Raw genomic sequence first — 20,264 nt, 5'->3', positions numbered from 1 at the left:
TGGTGTGAAGGTGATCTCATTCCCATGTGATGCTCCTACAAGCATCTTAAGTACAAACCTGAAGCCCTACTTCTTTCACCCAGAGAAGCCAACACAGAGTGTGATCCTAGAGCACAAAGCTTCTTTGTGATGACTCTGTGACTTCACGGGAATTTCAGAAGTACTTTGAAGCCCACTTAACTAAAAGGTGTGCAACATGGAAACAGGCTTAGGATATGGCTCATTTGCGAAAGCAAAAAAATGAAAGTCCCTCCAGCAGCGCAGCTCCTCAGCAGCGGTGTGCCAGATGCCGTGAAGTTCTGTGAGCAAGGCCCGAAGCTGCAGGAATGAAAGTATTCCAGAGTTCCAGAAATGTGTCTAAACACTGAAAATTCCTTTCAGAGGAGGATCCAAACCCACATATGTTTGACACCTGAGTTGAAGTGAATCGCATTCATGTAAAAATGGCCGCCTCGAGGTATTTCGAGATCAGACTTAGTCACGTTGCAAGAAGGAATATCAAAATAGGAAAAGATAGTAAGATTTTTTGCAGGACATTTTGTACATCCCGTTTTATGGAGAGAAAGCTTGATTTATGCCTTCACTTTACATTGATGTGGAGACTATTCAGCTGCATACAGCTCTGCCATTTACTGGAAAGGTCAATTGTAATGTCTTTAGTAGAGGCTTTTTGTTGATCCAACGTGGAAGTATAAATCCAGTTTTATGTGGGCATATTAGCTGACGTTACCAGTTACCACCATTTGCTCCTTTACTAATGATTTGCAGTCCACATAAACAGGACTGAATCATTTATAAGGCCCCTCATTCTCTGGATGAACTGTTGGTCTTGTTAATTTGCAAACTCTGAGTTTAATATTGCCCTCTTAGGTCTTGTGAGGCCCTTTGTTGCCTTACTGCACTCCTTTTGTAGATCAATTAAATACACTTTTACTGTCCATCTCTGCTTTATGAAATGTTTTACAATTTCATGATAGTAAAATCTCACAAAAAGGACAAAACTCTTAAAGAAGCATTTCCTTCACTTTCTCATAGATTGATATATTCGATTTCAGTGTATATGTTATATGTGTGTTCAAGCACATTGAAAATATCCGAAAAAATCTGTATTCTTAGAGCAAAACGTTTTATTTTCTGATAAATGGGGGACAGTTATATATAATTTGGTAAGGAAGCCAATGTCTGTGTCACCTGGATTATTTTCTTGGAATTTTTTCAAGTGAATTTACCAAATATTTTGCTGCATATTTTCCACTTCGCCTCAGTCCATTTTAAATGATCCATGGACTGGAGAAGGCGGAAGCATTTTGGATCATGTTTACATTTGACCAAGATAAAGTGGTTGTTGAAGTATTCCTGAGCCTGCGCAGTGTTTTCCATGACAGAGTTGTGTCTGTTTTTAATGCAGTGACGTCTGAGGACCCAAAGGTCATCTAACACTGATCTTTGGCTGTGTCTCTTGTGCACAGAGATGTCCCCAGATTCTCAAAATCTTTGAATACTGTGTACTCTCTTTCCAAATTTTGTGTTGTGGAATTTATTTTCTTTTTATTAGATTGCTCAACAATTTGAAGAGGTAGTTTTTTTTTTGCAGATTCCCGAAACTCTTCTTAGGGACTCTGCATTTACATATTATCTAAATGATTTCTAATTGGATAATATTTCCCTCATGAAAGCATTTGTCCTCCCTATGATCGTCCAGTGTTCTGAAGTAATTTAATGTACAGTACATGTTTAAATTGTTGTGATTTCTGTTTAAACAAACAAGTGCTAAATCGTAATTTCCAAAGATTTAACCATTTAGTTTTGTTTTAGAAAGGGAGGAGAAATTAATGCAGATTTAGGAGGTAAAACTAAATTAACAGTATTTTCAAGTAGTATTAAATATCAAACAAAGTTTTTGTTCTAGAAATGTAGAAGTTTCTAAGACACCCCATAGTGACACTGCTCAGCTGTCACCAGTGGAGTAACCACAGGCTAAATCTGGTCAGCAAACAAGGATGAACAATGGCTAATATAACTACACCATTATACTTATATATGAAATTTTAATAATCAGTCGTATTTATATGAATAAATAAAATTACTAAATGAAGCATAATTCACGTGGGTTTACATTTGTAGCATGTGAGATGTTTTGGTCACAAGATTCAAGGTGTGAATGGTTGTGAAACTGCCTGGAGAGGAGAGTCAGAGCTGCATTGTAAGTCTTAGGTAGGTGATACCTGAGGGGAAAAAATAACATTACACTTTTATCTTCTCTGAGCAGTTTCACAACCATTTGCACCTTGAATCTTGGGACCAAAACATCTCAAAAAGTCTAAAAGAAATAAAAGATTTTTTGTAATGTAATGTAATATTGACCTGGATGAATCTAAAACAAAATTATGGCTAAGCAGTAAACCATTTCTGGTTTTACCTACAGTATGTTGAAAAAAAAAAAAAAAAATCATCAATCATCAAAATATCATTTTTTTCAACATTGAGTAAATCTGTTGTTTCAGCCTGATATACTTTGGTTTTGTCAGCTTAAACTGCAGGGTTTGATTCATCTTATGTGCTAGAGTTAAGTGTAATTTAGTTGGGTCTGTCGAACTTATTTTACATTTTAAGTTGAATTGGTCCCACCTCTGTAAATGATTTTGTATCAGTTTAATGTACTTGTGTAATTTGTATCTGTAGATGAGATATTCTGAAGAGCCTTGCGGTTCCCAGGCCTCTGGAAGAGAAAATAACCTGTTATGTTAAATATTAAATACTTAACACGCTGTTCGTACATATTAGATAGCTATCAGATATACATAGAAAGTGAATAATTCACAGAACAGACTAGCCTCAGTGACACTGGCAATACAGCAAAATACTACTAATCACAATCAGTGGTGTCCACAACACATCACACATCTCTCCTGTTGTTGGTAGTTTCCACTCGGGACTAGAGATAAAGACTCCAATGAATTACAAAGATAAAAATGAAATGCCTCAGAATAAATGGGAGAAAAATTATTTTGTTTCTTTGTTATCAGTTTAGACTTAACATACAGCTGACCATTGTGCTGAGAGAAGCAAACATTATCTATTGTTGATGTGGCAGAGTGAACCTACACACTTGTCAAATAAAACTGCTGCGATTGTGACCATCTGCGACCGAATGGACCGCTTTGCTCACAGTTCTATCAGGTTCTCACACTGAACCTGACAAAAACACATGCCTGGAAACAAGGTGAATGGCACATTGCTGTGGGGACGATGGTCCAGGTACAAAATACTATTCAGAATATTGTGTGCTTACATATACTCTTATACGCTGCAGGATTTAATTTGATGTAACTGAACCACAAACACAGCAGCAGTTCAGTAGTGAGACGTCTCTCACAAGAAGCACATTAGGCAGCAGACATGTACATTGCTTATATGACTGATCATCAAGAAGGGAAACGCTAGAAAGCCTGTGTTGCATATTTGATAGAAATCATGTCATTTGCCAGTCAACGAGATATGGAAACACACACACACTCACTAAATATTAAATACACAATCCATCTAGTGTGTTTAAACTTTAATCATTCAGCTAAAAAATGTTCTTTCAAATCTTTCACTGGCATCAACGGAACTGAACCACAACCAGAAAAACAAATGATGTGTAACCGAATGAAAAAGCCCGGCCGAGCTGGAATCTTCTGTCTGGTTTGATGAAAGGCATGAAATGGTCAGTTTGAATAGCAATATCTATGTTTCCGTCTGTGAAACCCCATTGTTGATCATCTTAGCATATTTCAGTAGGTGCACTTGGTTTAGTTTTCAGTAGTTTGACCCCCGGCCTGATTTGCTTTCCAGCCTCGATGAGATTAATATGAATCAAGGGATGCAGTATTGACGGCCACATGCACTATGAAATGAGTCTTTTTCAACTCTCAGAAATCCATCAGAGATAAACATGTGGTGCTGATTGTTAATATTTAATGGAACATTTAGTCCCTCAGTTAGTTAAATCCTTAGAATGAAAGAAGATGCTGAAAAAAAACCTGTATTCAGCTGAATGATCAAATGATTCTAAAAGAAAGCAGAATATACAACCAAAAGAATAATCTCTTAAAGGCTGAACAAAGTCAGTTGTTATTAACTGTATTTCTTGTTTCCCCGAGATCGGCTTCAGCATTATTGAACATGTGGTGCTCATCAATTTAAAAAGGCGCATTAAGCTACTAATTAGCCGATTATATTTCTCAATCCTCAGTGATCCAGTGAGAACAGAAATGAACACTCAGCGGTATTGCAAACGGAAAGCAGGAGCAGGGCAACAACTCCTTATCTACTGAAGACCCCAACATCTCAAAGATTAGCTCAAATGAAGGTCAGTCAGTTAAAAGGCATTGATTTCTTTTCAGGACTGAAAATGAAGTTTCCCTATACTGTTTGTGAAACTGTTGATCACAGCAGTTAAACATTGTTTAATGTCGCATGTGTTCACGGAGGGTTGAATCATGGTTGGTCCAACACGGCTGAATCAATTGCTCGTGTTTACATTTTTCTGGTTCTGGTCAGAAGTTGACGTGGATACAGAATGGACCAAAAGATGTAATGGGACTCATGTGCTTTTGACCTGCTCTCATTCTGAGGCAGTCTAAAGAGATTAAAAAGATTCAGTTCACAACTTTGACGACTACTTTATGAAATCACAATTTAGTGAAAATTATGCCAGATTTGGTTGAATGTCCCTTAGTAAGTTTCACTTTTGGTTGCTGTCAACCAGCTTCCAACTGAATTCTGGTTTGATATGTGACCTCCACTTTTCATAGCAGAACTGATAGATTTCAGATCATCTGTTTTGGTTTCCTGGTAAGCATCTGACGTTTACATCAAAGTTCCCATATTTTTGACAGAACTGAGGTCAGGACTTTAAGATGGACATTCCTAAAAACACAATGATAGCTTGCTTTATCCTCTCCACAACCTGTTCTGATGTTATTTGGGACAATTTTCCCCCTGAAACGCCCAACTGAGTTTCCATTGTGTAGCGGATGATTTGAGGTTTTGGTGAAGAAATAAGAGGTAACCCTCCTTCTCTATTATTTCTTCTTCTTGGTGAAAGTTCCTCCAGCAGAAAATCATCTCCAGAGCTCGATGCTGCCAAAACATGCTGAAAAACGTATCTTTGTATCTTTTCAATATTTTTTTTTTACTTTAATATGCTGAAATGTTTTTCACATTAATTGGATTTTCTTTTTTCACAGCATTACAAAACTGTCTAATCTTGCTCCCAGATTAACAAGTTTGTACAAAAATATTGTATTCATCATGTTTTGTAAAGATTTTGTATTTTTGTATTGTCACCAAAGGTATATCTATTTGTTATATAGAATCCAAATAATTCAAACGAGTTTTTTTTTTTTATTGTGGAGATTTCCTCTGGGTTTGCTATAGTGATTTCTCAGTGTGCCTTCATTGAAGGTGTGTTAAAATCGTCCACCAGCAGAGTGCAGTAATGCTTTACATCTGCGAGCTGAAGTCAGGCGCTATGTTGAACCTTGTTTTCAAAAATCTGATGAAACGATACATTTCACAATATCTGTTGACTGCACATGGTCAGCACTCATACCAGTCACCTCACACCAAGAGGGTTCCTGTTTTGAGTCATGGCTGGGGCCTTTCTTTCTTTCTTTGCATGTTCTCCCCGTGTATGTGTGGGTTTCTCCATGGGTACTTCCTCCCACCGCCCAAAAACGTGCATGTCACCCAGGTTAATTGGTGACTTGTCCCTAGGAGTGAGAGTGAGTGTGGATGGTTGGTTGTTTGTCTCGTTTGTCTCTGTGTGGCCCTGTGAAGGACTGGTGACCGGTCTGGGTTGTACCCCGCCTCTTGCCCAATGATAGCTTGGATAGGCTCCCCTATCCGTGTATACCCTGAGTTGGATTAAATAGGTATAGAAAATGGATGGATGAATGCTTACAACACTAAAACCGGGTGGAGTTTGACTTAACCGAACATTATACGCAAATTTGGTCTTTCTGTGAGTGTTTGAGCACCTTCATTCTTTGTCTTGCCATCTGTTTGCCGTTGCTCTCAGGACACAGTCGTTACATGTTTCCTTACTCCTGTTTAGACAGACACGTTGCTTTGAAGTTGTGTTTTTGGCCTATTCATTACTTTGTTGTTAATGATTTAATCTTTTAATGCAGCACTTTGGTGTGACATCCCGTGCCCTCATGTTTTTTCTCTCCAGCTTTTGTTTGCCATTTTCTTTCAGACTGTGTTCAACACAAATAATCTCCAGGCCATGTGTTGTGTGCGTTTTCTAATATAGGCCTACTGGTAATCAAGGTCTTACAAAACTATTCAATATCTATATGAAGACCTTTTCTTTTACCTTGCTGCATAAATTGGATTTTTAGAGGTCAGAAGAGGGAAAGCTATCTAACATCTTGCAATTAAAGGTTTTCTCTCCCAGAAAGACCAGGAGAAACTCATCCATGCATTCATCTCCAGTAGACTCGATTACTGTAATGCTCTTTTAACTGGACTTCCCAAAAAGAGCATTAAACATCTGCAGCTCATCCAGAACGCTGCTGCTAGAGTTTTAACCCGGACTAAGTGATCTGAACACATCACAGCAGTTTTAAAATCTTTACTCTGGCTTCCAGTCAGTCACAGAATAGATTTTAAAAGCCTGCTGATGGTTTACAAATCCCAGAATGGTTTAGGCCCAAAATACATCTGTGATATGTTCAGAGAATATAAACCAACAGAGCTCTTAGATCAAAGGACTCAGGTCAGCTGGTCCAGTCCAGAGTCCAGACTAAACATGGAGAAGCAGCATTTAGCTGTTATGCTGCAAACAAGTGGAACAAACTGCCAGTGGAGATTAAACTTTCACCAAATGTAGACATTTTTAAATCCAGGTTAAAAACATTTCTTTTCTCATGTGTCTATGCATGAAATATCTTTTAACTTATCTAGACTGTTGCTTGTTTTTAAATTCATTTAAATTATTTTATTTGTTTCTCTTTATATTCTTTTATGTATTTTTAATGCTTCTTCCACTCCCTGCTGCAATGCTTTTATTTCATGTGAAGCACTTTGAATTGTTTTATACATGAAATGTGCCATACAAATAAATTTGATTTGATCTTGCAACAAAGACAAGACATAGGGGAATTAATCTGATTTAAAAAAAAGTCTGACTTTCAGATGAACAACACCTTTCAAAACAAGAGGGATAACCACAAAATATGTTGGAAATATGGCTTTGAATAATGATTAATTGATTAATTACCAAGAGATCCAGCGGTTTATGTGAACAATGCCACTCTCTATCAGTGCCAACTCATCATATAAACAAATGAAACACCTCGGGGGTGGCAGCAAGATGTGATGACTTCAGGCAGCTTAACAACAACTACAACGACAGATTATCGAGTAATTTATGAGTCTTGCAGTGCAGAAACACGAGGTACAGCTGTGTAGAGTCTAAAACATTTCTTTATTGGTCAATATACAGAAAGCAGTGGGATGACCACTAGAGAGAGAGAAATCCCAACTATTTTGTTTACAAAAAAGAAAAAGAAACATATATAAAATAACCGTCTTGAACATTTTTACAAGGTTTGCCTTTATATGTAAAAGAATCTTTATTTCTCTTTAATTTTCAGAAGCATGACAAGAGAGGACAAAGGAAACAAGGCAGTTGTTTCACGATGATGACATCACAATCACAGGTGCTTTAAAGGTGAACAGAGGGAGGGCAGGCGAAGTGAGACGTGTCAGTTAGACTGGTCAGAAAGAGGACATGAAGCACAGCACAGGTGAAAGTTTTTTTTGTCTGTTTTTTACAGCCACCATAGTTTAGGGGTTTTACTACTTCTTACACGCTGGATCTTTATTCTGTGACAAAATGGCTGCAATTAATATGTAAGGTCTCTGATTTTCCTTGTAGCTAGATGGCAGGAATGTAGACGTGACAACACCAAAAAAACTCAACAGTCTGACACTAAAGGTTCTCTGTGGGTCTTTACACAGCTTTAAAGTGACACTTTACAAATATGAAAGAAGAGGATTGCTGTCATCTGTAGTCCTCCTACTTAGTAAAAGCAAACAAACAAAGAAGAAACAGCTACACAATGTACTCTGTGGGTTGTCTTTTCTCCTACATGTGAAAATCTGCCTTTCAAACTTGATTCACTCGCACACTTGTGACATATCACGCTAAACAGAGAAGAAAGCATGGCTAAAGATGCTGTTAAAGTGGACAACCCTTTAACAGCATCTATACCCGTCCCTACTTCTCTGCAGATAAGAATTTATTTTTGTTCTTCTACCTGTCAGACATGTTGCTCCCCTAGTCAGCTCAGCCTGGGAGAGCCAGTGAGGGTAAAGTGTGACTGGCTGAAAACCTAGTGGGCTTGTACATATATGCCCACAACCTAAGACTTAATGAGATTTTCATGAGGTGATCAGTGATGAAAGAGTGACTGCTATGGTGATTTACAAGAGGAAAAGCGATTCAGACAGGTTGCCTCTCACTCATTGCATTAAACAATATCCTATTCCTTAGTCACATGACTAGTTGATGATATGCAAACAGGAAGTAGACAAACTGTTAAACTGAATAAAATCAACTACAGAATAAAAAAAAGGTGTAAAATCTTTCCCATAACTACTTACATTAGATGATAAAAGGAAAGCAGAAGCCCCCCCCCAGTAGCAAACAGTATCATCTCTGTATCATTTCAAGTTCTGATCAAAGTAATGAAAGTGGTTTAGAGGTTTGCAAAGGATCGAAATGAAGTGACCTACCACTAAACATCAAAGCCTCCATTAGGCCCTAGACCACAGACAGACACGGTACAGGGATAGATGCAAACAAACAAGCTTTCAAAAGCCATTTTGATTGAATATTTTAACTACGCCCAGCTTTCTAAATGGGCCTTTAAGTTAATGGAAAAGTGAGGATTTAAACTCTAAATTAGCTAGCCTTTCTTCTTTGTGTTGTATGCAACTCAGGACAAATGAGGACTGCTTACGGTGAGAAATCATGTTATCAGACAGGGCCACAGCACTCCTCATGGAAAAACTCAGCACTGATGACACATATGACAGGAAGGTCTCTGACTGCAGAAGAAAGTAACAGTAGAGGATATACACCAGCACAGCTATACCACACCTACTGTTTAGATCGTAGGAGTCATACCTAGAATGGCTGAGGATACAATAATTACTGGATACATGTATGAATACATTTTACTGTTAATAACTCAACATCTTGCAGACAGTCTGCCAAGAAAATAAATCCAAAAGCAATCGGAGGACACGTGTAGTAACTGTTGGGATAAAAGATGTGTTTTATGGTCGTTCCCAGATTTTGGGGCCAACAAAACTCCAGACAAGTCAGCACACATACATTATGAGACGACTGTGCTCGTTTCATATATCTAAAAACGCTCTGCCTCTTTGAGTGTGATGTGAATAACAATGTGCACACTGACAATGTTTTACAGCACTGTGGGACTGGGACTGATCCAGTCCTCCTGCATGTTTGATTTTGTCCAGCAGAGAGCGATGTTTTATTTAAAATGACAACTTGGAAGGATTAAGTGTATTTTCCAGCAAGAGATTGTAAATCATTTCATCAGAAATTGTATGTTTTTGTGTGTGTGTGTGTGTTAATATATATCTATTTTTGTGTGTGATCAGTAAGTTACAGAGGAACTGTCCCACACAGATTTCCCCCTCTGCTTCCTCCCATTAGCCTCTTTTCTCCCTTCGTCCTCCTCGTCCTCTTCATCACTGTTGTCTGACTCAGCAATTGTCACGCCTCCCACCAGCTCAACATCTTCTTCATCTTCCTCCTCCTCATTTTCTTTCTCTTGTACAGTCTCTTCCAGTGCCTGGGGTCCTCTTATGTCCTACAAAACAAACACAGATCCCAAATCCAGTCACAGTGGGTTGTGAGTGACACATGCGTGGTCAAGTCATCATATTGAAAATTCTAAACATACTGAAAAACATTAAAAGCCTGCAAAGCGTCACAGGCCCAACATAAAGGGTTACCTCCATGGGGTTTACGGTGATGTTGAGTGTAGAGTTCTCCCAGTCCACCTCTGGATCTTTGACTTCATCCTCCTCGTCTCTGAACCCTTCCTGATGTGTGGCGTGGATCCTGTAGATGCCGATCACCACGATCACCACCAGGGCGGCGATACAAACCACAATAACAACTGTTGCTGCAGGGGGTGCTGCTCCTGGATAAAAAGAGAAAGGCTGGATTTACATGCACTGACAAAAACTAAAGACAGCGGTGCACCTCATAGACACTGTCTGTGCCATCTTTCCTTTTCCTTTTTCAATAAAAAAGTGAAGCCGCTTTGGTTGCATTTACATCCAGTGGTGTTTTTGTGTGTTTACTAAAATAATACATTGCACTGTCAAAAAGTATCCTGCTCCTTTACAGTCTGAACTATTTCAAGATGGAGCTGCAGAAAGGAAATGTGTAAAAATGCATTTGTCAGATCAGTTAATACACCTGTTCAAGTTCAACTTTCTTTTAATCCTTAAATAATGTTTAGATTATCAGAGACAATAACGTTTCTGAAAAAAAAGTGTACTCGATTGAAACAAAGGCAGGAGAAAATACGATTGTGCCTGTCTGGTGGCAATCTTTGCCTTCACCTTGGTGAAGTATCACCAAGCACCACATTTTTACAGAAGAATACTTCTCAGCTCCATGTTTGGCTTACCTGACATGTGCGCGTTAAAAGTATGGATCATGAGGGGGTGATGGACGGGCCTCATGTACTGGGGCTGGACAGCCATATGGTTGACGTGCTCCACAGGCTCACTGTGGTGAAGAACACTGACCTATCAGAGAAGAGGCAGAAAGACGGTGCAAGTCACATTTGAGAAAATAAAGTTGCAAATGCTACTGTGATAAACTCAGCATGGAGGATTATTGATTGCACAATTCAGATACATCATTTCACAAAAGAATAAAGGAATCCACACAGGTGACAGTGTTTAGATAAAATCTCAAGCAAACCTCCAAATTGAACTCATTACTGGTATAACGCCCGTTGAGTTCAGAGCAGGTGAGTCTGAACCTTCTCTCAGTCAAAGTGGCAGGTCGCCAATTCCTGTAGCGCAACTGTCGCAGTGCCTGCTCATAGTGGGCCATGGAGTCCACACCTAGTGACAGTAACACTATGTCATTCCAGATCTGACACAGGTTACATTACTGCACATTAGAGTAGCAAATACACCTATAAAATCTAAGTGAGAATGATTTTTAAAACCTTAACTATTGTACAGAAAATGAATCTCATGCATTTATTGATTAAAGGCGAGCTATTGTTACAGATCCACCGGATCTGGTGGCCGCAGCATGAGTATTGAGAGCAACTGTGCTCGTCAGTATACGCCTACCATAGATGGATATTCCAGAGGTGGAGTTTGTAGCGTCAAGGTGTTTCCCCAACAGAGCACTGTGATGGATCTCCAGGCTCTCTCTCTCAGGATTGAGTTCCTCCCCAATTACCAGCACATCACAGTAATCCAGGTTGTGCATGACCTCCATCACACCAGGCCTGTGGACTGTACACACAGACGAAAAAAATGACACACATGCAAAAGAGTTTGGGATGATAAACTAAAAAAAAAAACAAATGTGGACAAAATGTTTGCTTTCATTAACAAATAAAAATCTCCTTTACAATAACTTTCAAAGATTTAAGCTAATTTACTGAAACGACGTCAAAAAGCTGGCATGTTGAAAGAGCTTGGACAGAAGCCCAGTGCGATCTTGCCACTCACATCTGCCAAAACTGTCCCCCTTCATCACTGTGCTGGTGATGCGAAGCTCTTTGAAGGGCGCCACACCCAACGGGCTGCGGAGGTCACTGGCAGGCCTGACCAGTTGATTAGATCCTGTAATGGTGATTTTGGGTTCACTGGGGGGCAGCACCATAACCACTGCCCTGACATCTGGGATTAAGAGACACGTGTCCTCTCCAAAACACCTGACAGAGACAGACAGAGAGGAGACATTACAGGAGGGGACATGAGTAGCTATACAGCCTCAGTGCTTATTCGTCTTGGTCCAACTCAATTCTTACATCATAAATAAAACGTTCTGGAGAAAAATGATATTCTAGAGCAGTATCCCATCGCCATAAATTAGCTACTTAAAGAACAAAGAAATTGTTTTATTTATACCAAAATCACAAATCTTCCCTTTTACACTAAATTGTGCTATATTTTAAAATAAATTGTTTTAGGTATGCAAAGTCTTAACAAACAAAAAAACAGACAAATTAAATTAAGAAAAACAAACATAACCCCAAATGGGCCCCTTGAGCAGTCCCTCTCTGTGTGTGTTTGTTTATGAGTGTTGTAAGTGTTTGTGGCAGATTTTGATGCTTGATGACTGATATTGGGGGCTCCCATTTAAAGCACAGCCATTTTCACAGTCATGATGGATGACTGAGTTCGATTCAGAGCCAACGTGTTCCTGGTCTTGGTTTTATTGAGCCCCACCATGGAAAAAACCCTCTCTGCATCAGCATTTCAGTGCGGCAGAACTAATACCAGTTTGGCAATTGTAGATAGCCTTATTGGGAATCTGTTCATACCAGTCACCTTTGAAAAAAATTAACCACGGAAGCTTAACTACACTCCTACATATTTTTCATTTTTCATTAAGTTGCTCATGTCAAAGGGTGTGTGCTGAATATTTAGACCTACTACTCCAACGAACACTTTAATCGGCAGGTATTGGTCTTTTACAAGGAGTAGGAAAACTATAGTAACTAATAAAAGATTGAAATAAATGAAGATATGACCTGCTGATGATCCTGACGGTTCTCTTCCACCTCCAGCTCGTCTACAACTTCTGCACGCATTCAGAGCATAATAGGTTATGTCCGCTGTGCATTCATGGAACGCGTGCTTGCAGCTGAAAGCTATTTCAGACCTCACCCGGCAACAAGAAATTCTGTTTTCTGATTGGCTGAGAAATTCTATTTTTGTGATTTGCCGATGGGTTGCTAAATCAAGACAGCTGTACCAGAGCTATAGTTCTGAGCTGTCGCACAGTAACCTGCCATTGACTCGTTTATAGTATAGGCCAGTGGTTTTCAAAGTGTGGGCCATACAGTAAAATGGCGTCCTCTGTCTGGAGACCCTCTCAAATGAGTGTTTAAAACCTTCGAAACTCGAAGCGTTACTTGATACAGAAACATCCGGCAGAGTCCGGAAAAACTTCTTCAGACGTAAAGAAGAGCATTTAGTCAGGCTGCATTCACACGGCGAGCTACTGTCCGTGAAGAAAAGAAAGAAAATACGTTCTAAAAGTTGATGTTTCTTTACATATTTTGTAGCATTGTCTGTGGTTTGCAAAGGGGGTCCCAGGCCAGAAGCTAATACTGTTTGGGGGGCCTTGGCATGGAAAAGTTTGGGAACCCCTGGTATAGGCCATTAGAATTTCTGTGCGACGAAGTTGATCATTTCTCAGCGTGAGAAATGGCATGTGTGGCGTGTGAGCGTGTGAACTTGTTGAAATGCGTGTGTTTCATGCTCATTGCGTGAGACTTGAGAGCCCTGAGTTTACATAGCCCGCATTGATATGAAGGGAGGCAAAAATAGCCCCAAGCGATGTGAGGTCTGACTTTCTGGAGGGACGATTTTGTGATGAATATGTATTACTCTTTTGAACGCATATTGTTTTGAGAAGCAAGACGCTTTATTTTCGGCACCCTAGCAAACTAGCCGGACTACCTTCGTCAATGCCAAAACGAGGCTGGAACTCGGCTCACAGGACGCAGCGGGGGGGTAAGTCAATGTTCATAAATGATATTGCTAATATGGGATGTCATACAGCTTCATGTCAAAAGAGGCGAACTATACCTTTAAGGCAAATATGGTCTTAATTGAAAATGTATTGGCTGTGTTGTTTCTTTTTTTTGTGGGATGTTTTATATGTAGAAATGCATATTTGCAAAAGGGGACTTAGTATGTTGTCGTAAAAGTGGCTCTTCCCTTGATTTTGCTCTGCCAATGTGGCTCGTGAAAAAAATAGTGAGAATCACTGTTCTAGAGAGAGAAACAGTATTGCCCAGTAAAGCATATATTATTGCTGCTGATAGACTTGAATCAATTTATTTTTCAGTAAGAATATATATTAATGAATGGATCAACATCAGGGTTCAAATGTTCTAAGTGGTTATTGTCTGTAAACAATGCACTTCCAACTCAAACCCTTGCTCCCCTTTGGTGTAGATAAATGCTGCATTTTAAGGACTTAGCAAGTGTGGTGTGACGTCATATTATTACTCTAAATAATGTCATTTTCAACCTTGAGACAGACAGTAAGAAAAAAGAAAATATTCTAAGCTGTGTTCTCTGTATCCAAAAGAATCTGGATTCTTTCTTTTATTCTTTACAAGTCAGAGAGGACAAATTCTGACAAAAACCTGCACCCACACGGCCCTTTCATGGACCAGTTTGACACCCCCGCTCTACATAGAGGCTGCAGGTGAAAAATTGTCCTGAATTCTCCCAAACTAAGAAGAAACAAGGGAAATACCAGCAGAAGCGGTGTCTCTGCAGGGGGATACTCCACCATACACATGACTGAGAGGCATTTCTTTGGTCTATATGTTGCTTTTCAAAGGAATTTTCTGTTTACTATGCCTTTAAAGTTTGCTCCGATTTAATAAGATCAATGAAATCAGATCAAACAACCACACAAACGCTGGATAGACCAAGTATTTTTTGGATAGACCAAAAAAAAACATGAAGACACCCTTTTCCACCCAAACATCCCTATCTTCAAACTAGTAAGAAAAGCAAGGGGAAAACAAACAAACAAGAAAACATCTCGTGCAATAACCAACCAAGTTTGGTGAAAAACGTTGCTTATCTTTATGTGTTGGACAGGGAGGAAGTTTCAGGGGCTTTTGAAAAATTTACAACTTTACATGTAAACATATAAGTGTTAAAAAAAGAATTGCCATGAGATTCTAGGGTGAAATAATGCACAATTCTGTGCACTTTTCTTGCTATAGGTACCGGAAAGCGAGGCAGTCTGAGAGGCTGACCTCACCATTTAAGTAATATTGTCTTGTATAACTTCACATTTGAATATCTAAGTGTCATGAGATTCTGGTTTGACTGTCACCAATACTGAGTGATTTACAGATTCACATCATTATATTTATACACTGCCTGACCATGTCAAACAATGATTAGAGCTCAGAGAAAAAAAACAAGGAATACAGAAACCTCTCCCATGAACACAAGAAAACTGCTATAAGCCCATTAAGTTGCAGCTGAGGTGTTTTGTTTGAGCAGTCAACTTCCAGTAAGCCATCATAATTGATTTCCACATCTAAGGATTAAGCTTAAATGTCAGAGCGGGCTGGTGATAAAGAGTAAAAAATGAGCAACGTACCTGTAATGTTACTTTAACACAGGCCAGCTGACTTTAAAATGTGCTAATTCAAATTTAGCTTTTTAGTGGCCTGTTTACTCTCCAATATATGCAAATCTGATCTACCATGATGGTAATCTTTTCTGTGCTTCAAAAGCCAAGGCAAGGAAAACATTTCTGTATGGCACAATTCAACAACAAGGTGATTCAACAACCACTGCACAGAGTATGCGAGAATAGCCCCGTGAGAAGACTATTGACAGATAAGAGGTGTAACACTGAGGTTAAAAAAACGTAAACATTAAACCGTGGCTTGTGTTTTTTTCGCCCACACAAAGACATTCTCTAAAAAGAAAAATCTGTATCTGCAAAAGTGTGACAGCTATAATGGTTTCAGAACAACTCAGGTGAAATCCACAAACCCAATAAAAACAGAATACTTTTAGTCCTTGAACTATTTACACTGCAGTTTGGGATCTGCAGAGCAGAGTCAAAAACAGAGCCTTGAGACAACAGGAATGAAAAAGAGAAAATCTGTCTTTATAATGGGGCAATATGCAATCTTTTTCTTCAACCGGGGATGCAGATTCAACATATCTGGTGAGTGCAAAGGTGTATTTATCTGCCTTTATGGTGAGGGCAGCTGGGCGGTCTGACAACTTTTTTTGTTGCTATATGAGCTTGTCTCACGTCATCAAACAGATGTGAAACATACTCTGCAACTGACATAAACAAGCTGCACACATATAAGTAGACACCAAATGCAAACAAGCATATTACTTTCAGTGTGCTGCAGCTTTGAGGAGGACCAGATATGGTCAAATATAAGACCTGCAGGGGACATCCAAATTAGGGTTGGGCTGTTTGATATAGTTTGAGATGTATCACAAAGTCCAACAGCTGGTCAGTCTAAATGGAGCAGTTTATACATTTGGTGCCCCTCACAAGTGAGCAAAAGGTGCCCTACAACTCAGGCCTTAATGATAGTCATTGGAACAGAAGATTTTTTTAAACACAGTAGCTGATAATAATGAATAAGTTAACTGTATAAATGAAGTATAAATACATGTTGATCATTATGCAGTGAAACAAGAATGAATTCAATCATGTCAGCAGATGCACAATAATAACGTTTAGACTCATTGATTGATTTTGGATGGGTGGAAGAATCCTTTGCACCATGGCGGTGCTGTGCTATCAAGAGCAAATTTAATCCGGTTTCAATATTGGGAAATAATGTCACACCTATTGGTTCCAAGAGTTTGAAGATTTTCAAAGCAATCTGGCAATACGCTTAAATGTTCAAACAAGCTTTATTCTGGACAAGTGCACGAAAGCTGAGAGGCTGACCTCGTCACGATGCCAGTGAACAAAGTCAATTCAATCAAGTCAAATCAGGTCCAGAGGCAGACTGACAGAAAACAGACAGAGAAGATGGAGAACAAAGATAGAACAAAAGCAAGGACAAGTACGTGTAAGGGATATGGTCTTTGCAATCACCACAATGCGTAATTTCCCAAATGAACACCTGCTCAGTTTAGTGGTCTACCAGTTTTTAAACTAATGATCCATCCTTTGCCATCTCACTGAGAGTCTTATGACTTTAAGACAAAGGCAGACACAGTACATCTGGCACACTTCTTTGGATTTAACCAAATTGTGTATTATGTATGCATCATTTCACTTTAATCTTCCGCTGATAGTTATAATACATCAGTCTGAATACCTGCAAATCAGGTGCGTCACAACGAGTTCTTGTGTCATGAAAGAATCTTATCTTTATAAAAGCACAAACTCTATTTTTCTACATGTAATTACACTTTTAATGAAGGTACACAACATTTTGTTTAGTTACCAGGGAACAAAAGTGAACGAGGAACTAACTGATGATCTACCAATACTTAATGATGGACCCAGTTTTATTAATAAATGAATGTTTAGTTAATGGTTAATTAATCCCCCCAAAAAGAGTAACTAGCCAGCAATGACTAAATAGTTAATAGACCATTGCTATTGTCTTGTACTTGTACTTTCCAAATAAGTTCCTATTAATAACTAAAGGAGAACAATACAGTAGTCATAGAGGAACTGAGCAGAGAACAGACTCGGAGTCATCTCGTCTTAATAAATTTTTTAGGTAATGATGTCGACAACTCTAATATAATTTTATGTAAAACTAGAAATGCAGACACAAAGAAAGTTACAGCTTGTATCAGCTGAAGTCAAATAAGGTGTAAGTTACAAGGTAACAAACCAAGGTTTTTATGTTGTTCAGTGAATGATCTCACAACTATCTCTATCTTTTCTCTTCTTCTCAGGGTCAAGGAACTGCTGGGTCTCATCAACAAGGGAGAGGAAAATAAGAGCACTTTCACAGAGGTTAGTTGAGTGACAACACAATAACACAATGCCTTGCTCCTATAACACATGCAATAGAGGAGGAAAGGAAGCAACAAAGAATTCCATAACACATTAAAAGTGCAGCTGTTCTTCACATTAACTTCATAACCCACGGAATGAAGAAGCAAAGAAGAATGCAGACTGATACACACAAATATCCGATCTTCCTAACTACTGAGCAGCCTGTTTAATTTAAAACCACAGAAGCAGTTTGCACTGAATCTAACTAAATAAGGAGATAACGGCACAAGCAAAGATAATGACCATAAGACGCACACACAAAACCAATATGATACAGCTCATTTGCTGATATTCGTGTATTTCTTCTCAAGTGGTTTATTCATTAAAACAGTGGCGGCAATAATGCACAAAAACCAATATGATCAAAGTGGGTGTTTGCATGAAACTATTTGCATGAAACTATTATTGGAGGAGTTGGATAATACAGTACACATCAGTACACAAAAACATAGGTAACTGTGAACCTGAGTTTAGAGTTTCACACCATGTTTATGGTAACAACCTTCAATGTCATGACAATAAAGCAGTTCCATACGGCTTCTCATTTGAGTGGCTGGTTCATTTTATGTGGAGATTTCAGTGTCTCTGAATGTGATATAAATGTGACAAGAATACAACACACCAAGCAATAAAAAAACATGATCATATGGCAAACAAAGACAAGACAAAGTTTTGAAAGTGACCTGCGCAAGATGCAGTAGTCACAGCTGTACCAACAAACATGAGAACAAGGCAGATGCAAAGGGGTTGATTTAATTAATGTAAAGCTGTATGTCAAATATTAGGATCTTTCACAAGTTCATTATTTTATTTTGGGGTCCAAATGAATCGAGATGAAAATGCTTTAATGCTGGAACAAAAATCTTAAAAATGCCAATTGTTGCACCTCTTGTCACCTTCTGTCTGACACAAAAAGCTCTTTAAAGTGGTGTGGCACGATCATTTGCAGTAATTTAATTCTTAATCTTAATCCTTTAGGTTAGCTCTACACCCATCATATCTCAAAATTGTTAAATCAAAGGGAGAGCTTTCTCTCTGAGGATGCCTCCTCCTGAGAAGGAGAGGATCTGGGGGAAGTGTCTTCTGTGTTTTGCTTGAATTCCTGGAGGCTTGTTGATGGGGCGGGGGAGAAGATGCTGGTGGGTGCAATCCCTGGTTGTTTGTGTGAGTAATTGTGTGTTTCTGAGCAGTTGTTGAAGCAACAAATGGATACTTTTGGTTGTTCCATGAACAAATGTATTAAGACAAAGTTCCATTAGCCTCCATAGCTACCATTTTACTCAGTGTGCCCCCAGTGTTTGTACTAACATCCTTCATATGACTACTGCCAACATAACACAGACAATTTCAACATTTTCCCTCACTGCTCGATGTTCAGACTCGTGCTTTTGGCTTCAGTCTCCCTGAAAAAAGCCAGTGTCATCCTGGGCTTTCTGTGTAAGAAAAGAAATTCAAACCTTTTCCTGACTGTGATGACTGTGAAACTTCTTCCACTGATTCAAGATCACTCAGTCTTTAGGAGAGCTGAAAAAGGTCAACTCCCCCTCAACAAGAAACACAATTTCTTCAGGACACCTCGAAAACAAAAACAAAGTGCTGTGCACAGAGAGATAGTGATGGATCACCAGTTCCACTTTTAGAATGGTTGCGGTGGATAGCGAGCACGTTGTAGATGGGGCATACTGCCTGGAGAATTTGACCATGCAAGAAACTATGACATGATAGTGGCTGGATTGTGGAAAAAAAAGTCTTGTGAACAAGAGTTCAAGACATCTGGATAAAAGAAGTTCCTTCTGCATAAAAATACTAAAACTTCTGTATACTCCCCTTTTTTAGATTTCGGTGACATTTAAGGTGATAATACACTGTTAACACTCCTTCACAAAAAGACCTAGTTTGCTCTGAGAACCGAGCATCAGATTATTCGTTGTTTGAGGCAATAAAGCAGACATTAAGTAAATGTGTTTTGTAGTGATGTATACAAGAAAGAAAGAACAAAACTTTAAATGAGACGTTTTAGACATTTTCGTATCGAAAATTTGTCGACTTTGCAGACCTTTTATATACACGAGGCCAAAACCGTAAGTTCTCCTTAGAAACTCAAAATCTTGCCTCATCTTACGCACAACGAATAAAAGATGCATGCACCAACTACTCACTGTACTGCAGTGGTGATGTGTAGCCGTCTGAGGCCTGGCGTGGGGAACTGGCGAGAGTTTATGTAGGATACCTTTGTCATGGCTGTGTTGATGCTGTCCACATCCTCTCCTTCCACCACCAGCACTGACTGGGCTGGGTTAAAATGAAACTGGACACACACACACACACACACACACACACACACACACACACACACACACACACACACACACACACACATTTCACAAAGAAAACTTTATAATAAAACAGTTTAGATTATGTTGGA

At 39.0% G+C, this 20,264-nt stretch overlaps 1 protein-coding gene across 1 annotated transcript in view; it reads right to left on the bottom strand.

The window, feature by feature from the left end:
• Positions 1-7,476: 7,476 nt before the first annotated feature.
• Positions 7,477-20,264, bottom strand: part of clstn2a (calsyntenin 2a) — a 159,872-nt gene continuing 147,084 nt past the window's right edge. Inside the window, exons 12-18 of the mRNA XM_075483684.1 lie at positions 19,999-20,147; positions 11,803-12,008; positions 11,416-11,583; positions 11,033-11,178; positions 10,734-10,854; positions 10,048-10,238; positions 7,477-9,902 (exon numbers count right to left, since the gene is read on the bottom strand). Coding sequence (XP_075339799.1) covers positions 9,687-9,902; positions 10,048-10,238; positions 10,734-10,854; positions 11,033-11,178; positions 11,416-11,583; positions 11,803-12,008; positions 19,999-20,147 — 1,197 coding nt within the window. The 3' untranslated portion in view covers positions 7,477-9,686. The remainder of the gene's footprint in view (positions 9,903-10,047; positions 10,239-10,733; positions 10,855-11,032; positions 11,179-11,415; positions 11,584-11,802; positions 12,009-19,998; positions 20,148-20,264) is intronic.

This window comes from Odontesthes bonariensis, chromosome 14, assembly GCF_027942865.1.
Source record: "Odontesthes bonariensis isolate fOdoBon6 chromosome 14, fOdoBon6.hap1, whole genome shotgun sequence".
Classification (NCBI taxonomy): domain Eukaryota; kingdom Metazoa; phylum Chordata; class Actinopteri; order Atheriniformes; family Atherinopsidae; genus Odontesthes; species Odontesthes bonariensis.
This window is presented reverse-complemented; position numbering and strand designations above follow the sequence as displayed.